This window comes from Centroberyx gerrardi, chromosome 6 (assembly GCF_048128805.1).
Source record: "Centroberyx gerrardi isolate f3 chromosome 6, fCenGer3.hap1.cur.20231027, whole genome shotgun sequence".
Classification (NCBI taxonomy): domain Eukaryota; kingdom Metazoa; phylum Chordata; class Actinopteri; order Beryciformes; family Berycidae; genus Centroberyx; species Centroberyx gerrardi.
Genome location: NC_136002.1, coordinates 17,483,582 through 17,491,498, shown reverse-complemented (window position 1 = coordinate 17,491,498; position 7,917 = coordinate 17,483,582). Strand labels below are relative to the sequence as shown.

Sequence of the window (7,917 nt, the reverse complement as noted above, 5' to 3'; positions counted from 1 at the left end):
CGCGCGCGTGCGTGTGTGTGCGTGCGTGTGCACTCCTGTGCTCCAGCTGTCTGAGCGGATAAGGATCAGTGGGTGGACACACACTGCGGTGGATGTCTCATCAGATCAACAGGCACACACACTCAGCATGGAATGGCTCTGGGGACTGTGTGCTATTTTAGGGAGTGTCTGTGGGCATCAGCTCAGCAGGGGTTTGACAAGACCACAGATCACAACTTTGGTGCGATGTGCTTTAATGTTAGAAAAAAGCAGTGTGTTTGTTTTCTGCATTATAAGATGTAATATGTTCCCAGTAATTAGGCTTATTTTACTTACCTGAAATGGCAAAATAAACCCTTGAATGTCGGCATCATGCCAATTTTATGTTATTTGTGAACATGATATATTGCCTCATAATGACCATAAAAAGGTATTTCCCAAGTTCAACCAATTTGTCATCATGGTTCATTTATTAGACTTTTTTTTATCCAATCACATAATGTAACACATTTAACAGGTGTATAGCATGTTTCTAAAACAATAGAAGAAAACAATCAGTTGACAAACCTGATAGCTTTGTGTCTTCGCTTCCCTTTCACTGAACCCTTTCCCTTACACTGAACCGAGGGTTTTCCCTGCCTATTAAACTCTTAAGCTGCCCTCTTAAGTGTTTTTTTCTGACCACTTAAAACAAATGTGTATTACTTTAATTCATTTGAATCATTTATCCGCTTAATGTACAAGAATTAATTCAGATAGTGCATTTTCCTTGCTTAGGAGCCTCCTAAAATGTTTCCCACAGCATTATGCTCCTAAAGGTCGTTGTATATTCTTAGAGAGTCTTGCATGCTGCATCCCTGTGCAAAACCCACCACACTCACAACCTGACCACCTGCGCCTGTTTAGAAGCCAGAGAAAACCTTGGAGCACAGAGTTGGAGTTATTATGAGATAGGAAAACCCACAAAGTGCTTCCACCCAGCCAGCTCAGTAAAATATCATAACCTCATGACACAGATTTTCCTCTGAAAGCTCACTGGGTGGTCATCACACATAAATCCTGGTATTCTGGGCATAACAACACATTTCCCAGTAAAGAGGAGAACATTCAACAACGATAGTAAACTCTCATAAATGGGCACTATTAAATATAACACTGCACAAGTTCTTATAACCCATCTGACACTTAGTTCAAACTGTACTTCATTTCCCCTGGAACTGTTGTTCCTCTCTAACCTTAGGCACAGGACTTTGAATACTTTTGCTCCCCAATAAATATCCTCAAGTAATGAACAAAAATCACTCACATAAGTGTCAAGGGGTCAGATATCCCAAATTACGGTGCAGTGGTTATTTTCATTATAACAAAGCATGTACAATGTGATGCCAGATGCTTTGATGAATCAATAAATGTGTGTGCACATAAAATAAAAAATAAAAAACTGTGGCAGAATCCTTCGCTTTACACAGTTGGCAGTGAAGAGACTTATATGGTAGTCTGTAGAAAAATATAGGAGCACATCCAACTGGAGAGTTAAGTGCCGCTTTGCTGTGTTCAGCAGTTAAGTGTAATGCGCAAGCTTGTGAGCAGACATTACTTTTTTGTAGTGTTTTCTAACTCACTTGAAGAGTGTGAGCACAACACACACCATCTCCCTCGTCATTCCGGTCAAACTTAATATGCTGCAAAGTACTCCATGACTTCAGTGGTTCTCTTACTATAACAACCACTTGTATTGGCTACGGTCACATCTTAGCTGAGTGTCGTACAAGCTGAGTCCTTCCCATCCCCAATCCAAACAATATCAAAAAGCACATCAGCAGTGTAGTCCATTAACCTCCATTAACATCACTCATCGTGTATAGGACCTCTGCCAATTGTAAATGGCATGGATGTTATGGGAACATGCTGGCACTCTTTTACACGTACTGACGCTGCGGTGGCGGAAAACCCTCCCTCCGCTGCCTCCCCCCAACCCCCTCCTCCTTGCCGCCAGCTGTTTAGCTCTCTCCTCCGCAGCGAAGAAGTCCGTGGTCGCTCGGAAGAATTCCAGCAGAGCCCTGTGGCTCCAGGCGTTCCCGGGGCCCCCGATCCCGCCGCTCAGACCGGCCGCAGAGCCGACCGGACCGACCGTGCCGGCAGCGCCCCCGTCCGACTGGGTGGAGAAGCCGCAGTGACCTCCGTGGCCGGTTAAGAGGAGGAAGAAATGGGGGTTGGTCTCGAAGAGTTCCAGAGGTAAGGTGGACTGGGTGTCGCCGCGGACCGGGTCGTCATGAGCGCACACGCTCAGAACAGGGATAGCCACTTCGTCCACATCCCTCAAGGGTTCATTGCGTTCCCAGTAAGCATCCCAGCTACCAGAAGTGTTGCTGCTGCTGCTACCGGTTCCTGCTGCTGCTGCTGCTGCCGGTGCAGCGGCTTTATGTGCAGTCTGACAGAACAGAGCCTCTTCCAGGCCGCGTAAGGAACAACTAGAAAATAGGGTGTCTGTCTGTACGGTCTCGCCCAGCACTGTCCTGTACCTATCCAAGTAGACACATGCACACACACACATTTGAACACACACACAGACACACAGAGACACAGACAAGAGAAAACCAGTAAATCAATTTGAAGAGCTGCATGCATCTCATATTCCCTGTTGGCATTGATTTGAGAAACCTTAACTAGGTCACTGTGTCTCTAAAAATCATTGGCTTTGCATTGAACAGACCATCTGTTGCTAGAGTAGCTTGATTGTTTCCTTAATCATCTGAGCATATGCAATCAATGGTTAGTCTGTCCTTGCACCTGTTCCTCCTAAAATCAGTATCTCCCTTTTTATTCCCCTTGCTCTGTTTCAGGACTCTACACACCTCTACACACACTCTAGTTTCATCTTCACTTCTGGCTGATTGAAAATAAGCATCAGTCATTTATTTCCTATCTCAATGTCTTTAGTCTCTGGTGTTAGGATTTTCAAATGAGAAGCTTAGTGAAACAGCTTTGTGAAGCCCTCGTTTTCTTTTTTTTCTTTTCATCCACCCTCTTGACACACAGTGATACAATCCCTGGAGAAAACTGGAATAATGGAAGATCTTTTTATCCCTTTCTATCCCGCAAAACTCTTGGCTCAGTGGCCTCATTCACACTAATGCACCATATTCCAAAAGGACCGGATCTGTAAGAAAAACTGACCTCTTGTGCTTTCACACTATCCTTGGCAGGTTACCGACCTTTTTTAAAAGCTTCCAATTTGTTGTTCATCTCTGTGTCTTTCTTTCTGTTTTTCTCACCAGTGGTATTTTGTTCACACTTATTAGCATTCGGCCCACCACTCCCTCTCCCTCTGTCCCTCCAACTCGGGCAAATTTTCAGACAAACAGACAAACTCTCATGTCAGTATCTTTCTCTCCCCTTTACTTCTCCCTCCATACCTGCTGAGGCACATCTTCTGGTAGAGCACCAAGGCCCACTGGAGGGGCCAACACAGCCCGTTCTCGAACCAGCTCTGGCAGCGGAACACGGGCGACAGGCAGACGGCCGCCGTCACGTAGCTGGACGATCCGCACTCCCCCAGGTAGGACAGCAGGAGGCCCGAGCCGGTGCTCTCGCTCACTGCGTACAGCCTTCCTGCGGGCTGCCGGTAGCGGATGTAGCGCACGGCCTCGCGCAGGTCTCCCGGGTCGCCGAACTGCTGCAGTTTGAGGGTGGTGAGGGGGGCGCCGTTGTGGCTGCGGCGGTTGAAGACAGCGGGGAGGTAGCCATGGGACAGCGCTGCTTCACACAACTATAGACAGAGGAGGGACAAAAAGAGAGAGAAGGATGTGTCCATGTGGTCTCACATCTTATAGATAAGTATGAATGCATACATGGGTAGAGAAGGTAGAGAAAGTAGAGAAGGTACTTTAGACAAAGAAATTGTTTACTACAGCTCTCAACTGATATTTAATTAGTTTTATAGTTGATCGAGAATGCTATATACATTCATCATGATTAAATACAGTCCCTCCACTTGAGAGATGGATAGGTATTAAACTCATGAGACAAAAAATAAAAAAATGTCAACCATTGACTTTCTAGATTTTAAAAGAGCATTTTTTATGGTATCCATGACAGTATATAACAGAAAAGAGAAATATGGGAGAGAGTGAAGAGATTTCTTGATTTGATAAACTTTATTAGTTGAAGGGGGAATTAGTTGAAGGTATTACTTAGTAATACACTGGTAGCCATTCTGCAGAGATGAATCTCATCATACTAAACTACTAAACTTGTGCATTCCTGTGATGCTGCACTCACATTGTAGCCTAAAAAATACCGGTTGGTATTGCAGAATTTTAGTCAACCGCAATGGCAAATAGCATAACACAACCGTAGCAGCCTTGATGTTGCCATGATTCATTGCATTTCATTTCAAAATGACTTGCAAACGTATGTGAATACATCTCAATCACAGAAAATGGTGTTCTAGGAGCTCAAAATGGACGAATAGAAGCTCTGGGGTTATTTTAGCCTTACTCAAAGCCAGTTCAACCACCTGATCTACCAGCTCCTCATTTGGCCGAGAAAAAACACAAGCTACTTGATGGGGCCATTACCAGGGAAACTGTTGACGCCAGAGAAGTGCATCATCAACTAGAAAATGTGCTCAGTAGAGCACAGACCTCCGCCATGTGTGATAACCACCTTTCGGTGATATGCCACGCCCAAAACCATGCCCGTTTGACCAAGCAACATGAAAATTTAATCAGTTCTTCCTTGGCCCAAAACCAACCTTCATACCAAGTTTTGTGCAAATCCGTGTCCGACCTTTTGAGATATCCTGCTAACAGACGGACGGACGGACAAACACAGACGCAGGTGAAAGCATTACCTCCTTGGCGGAGGTAATTACAGGTTGTCAGGAGCCAGGTGGGTGGTTGAAAATGCCACTTGGCCCACCAGTGAAGAATGTACAGGCATTGGGCAACTGTCAGACACTGAGGAGGTCTTGGTGAAGGTAACATGAATACTGCATAATCTCATTAGGTGGGATGATGTCCATGCAGGCAGCCCAGACAGCCTCAACCTACCCACAACAGCTCTGCTTGAGCCAAGTTCGGAGCAATATTGGCACAATTTTATTTGTTTTGGGTGAGGAATGAGCCCAGGTAGTAAAGTGTTATTGTCTTAATATTTTTGTATTATTGCGAGCAATTTTAAAGCAACAGCATTCTTTAACATGAATTCAAATGTTCATAAATTTAGATTTTCCCTGATTAAAAAGATTAAAACAAATGTTGTCAACAGCTTTTTTCATTTAGTAGATTAATATTTTTGACAAGACTGAACTTGCTGAATCTCAAGACTGTTAAAAACATAAACACCTAAGAACACTATACAGTAATTTCTAACAACATGCAAAATGTAAGGGACATGTATGAAAAAAAACTGAAACTTTACAGTTTAAAAAAAGTGTCTGGCTACATAGAGTTATTTGGAACTGAAGTGACTGAGTTAAACTAGACTATTTCATAAAACAAGTCTCTCGCAACGTGTGCCACTCGGATCTGAAAAACACTCTTCTGTTCATCGGAGAGTGTCTTCACCTTTTAAGCAAGGCTGAGGCACAAAAGTTCATCATCATCATTATTTTTTCAAGAGCTCCAAGGAGCTGGCTGTCAAAATCTGATGGCTTAGGTGTTTTTGGTCAACAGTGTTTCTCTTTTCTGCATTTTTACACCCTCTGTTTACAGTAAACTGCAGGTCCTGTAGACAGGTTAAGCGGTGTAGCAGGCAGGTTGGCAGTGAGGTCAGGTAGGGAAGCATTGAATGAACAAGATGACTTCAAGAATACTTCATATTCCTTAGGTGACACTTTATTGATATCTGGCACTACATAGTCTTCAGATTCCTCTGTGCCTTCCTCTTCATGCTCCATGTTGCTGTTGGCCTTGTGTCTATAGTGCTAAGGAAGTAAAGTTGGGCTACAAATAACTTCCACTTATTTGTAGCCTTTGCTGCAGACTTAACTTGTTTTAGACATCACTTGCTCCTTTCTGTAAGAGGGACTTTAATAATGTGCTTTTAAGAGTGCTTTAATGATAATAATAGTAAAAGAATATTAATATAGAAATCAGTAGTGTAGTTGTGACTATAGGCATACAGAATTCAAAACAGTACAGATTCTCATTCTTTTTCAAACAAAGGACTGGTGAGACTGGAGGAAATGGTTATAATAACCACTGACCCTCTACCGGATTTGTTCAGATAAAAATACTGAACCACCTCTAATCGCCTAGGCAGGCCATATGGTTATGAGAACCATCTCTTGTTTTTGATCGCACTTCTGGAGAGGCAAAAGAAAAAAGCTGGCCGTTATTCTTTCACAACAGCCTAACATTACAAATACCACAATACAGAGTTATAGCTACATTGTGCATAATCCATAACACTAAAAAGAATGATGGTCAGAAAATTCGATTGGGCAAAGTTAGCTAACATTAGCTAGCTTGCTACAATGCTACAACATAGTACTGCATTATTTTCACTTGCCTGGTACTTTCAGCTCATGGGCTTATATTTTGCCATGAGTCATTTATTTTTGTGAGGTCCCCGAAAGTCTTTGAAATCTTTGAAATCAAAGCTTTTTGAACTTCCAGTGTGTCTTCACTGCAGTGGTAGAGGGCAAAAAAGGTGAAATTCAACTTTTGCTGCCAGGTTCGATCTACAGGTACTGTAGGCGGTGCTTACTGTCAGTGTCTTTCTCCTATTTAAAACAATGAACATCCGGTTTGCTCTCTACTGCATACAGCTACAGTGTGAATGCAGCATAAGCACATCTACCCAGTAAGAAAATGTAGTATGAAAGTAGAGGAAAATTATGTAAGTTTTATTTGAGATCATTATTGATATAATTCTCACAACATAAAAGCAGTTTGATAATTCCAGTGTCTGCAAGACTTTGACTGGATGGGTAATAATTGTCGTGTTTCTAAGAAAGTCTAATAACTACAGTGTAGTTACTTGTAATATGAGAGGTATTTTTATGTAATTCAGCATGATGTATAATATTGGCCTACTTAGTTACAGCTGTAATCATTTGGTAATTTACGATGGCAATTTACGATTCTTGATCCCATGTATTTAACTGGTAAATACCTCGCACTTAGGACTTAGGGCGACTGTAAATGGAAGAGTTACCAAACCATTTACTACCATGAAGGCATATGCATGAAATATGTGCAAGAGGGCAAGAGCAAGAGAATACTTGTTATCTATTATTAGCATCCAGCCTTTGGGATTAACTTCACTGCCATGTCTTCCTGTTGGAATGGAAATAGCTATCAAGACAAAAGTTTTATTGAAAGGAAGAATGGAGAGGAAGGATAGAATGTCCTAGTCTAGACTTTAAAATGGAAAACCTCTGAATATTAGGTTTAGAATAGTTTATCTTCTATTGTCTCCAGAAACACGAGCAGAGGGTTTGTCTCTTCCTGTAATCTGAGACGTCACACCGATGTACAACGCAACATCACCGGATGATTAAAGTCTCAGTTCTGTAGTTTCGAGACAGGAGTTTATGATCACAAATAATAGCGGGACTGGCATAGCATGTAGGAATAGCAGGTGCATTTTTAAATAGAGTGGTATTCTGCTTTAAGTCTGCAGACAGCACTATGGAATGCAGGAAGAGCTGTAGCACATCACTACATTAAATATTTACCAGCTGAGAAAGACTGCAGTGCCACTTTCTGGTTATCTGTAGCTATATGAGAGGAGAGGAGGGCTTACCAGACCGGATAAATGACTAGAACATGACTGTTGGGAAATCTTTGAGCAGAGCTAATGTATGGGAACATTATTCATTCATTCATTCATTCATTCATTCATTCCCTCACTCACTTTTTCAATCATACTGATTCAAAAGGAGCATATCAGAGGAAGCACAGAATGATTTTGAATGGATATGAATCA

The 7,917-nt window shown here is 42.3% G+C and overlaps 1 protein-coding gene across 1 annotated transcript in view; it reads right to left on the bottom strand.

Moving 5' to 3' along the window:
• Positions 1 to 421: 421 nt before the first annotated feature.
• abhd15a (abhydrolase domain containing 15a) overlaps positions 422 to 7,917 on the bottom strand; it is a 14,236-nt gene continuing 6,740 nt past the window's right edge. The window contains exons 2-3 of the mRNA XM_071900682.2: positions 3,396 to 3,748; positions 422 to 2,501 (exon numbers count right to left, since the gene is read on the bottom strand). Coding sequence (XP_071756783.2) covers positions 1,832 to 2,501; positions 3,396 to 3,748 — 1,023 coding nt within the window. The 3' untranslated portion in view covers positions 422 to 1,831. The remainder of the gene's footprint in view (positions 2,502 to 3,395; positions 3,749 to 7,917) is intronic.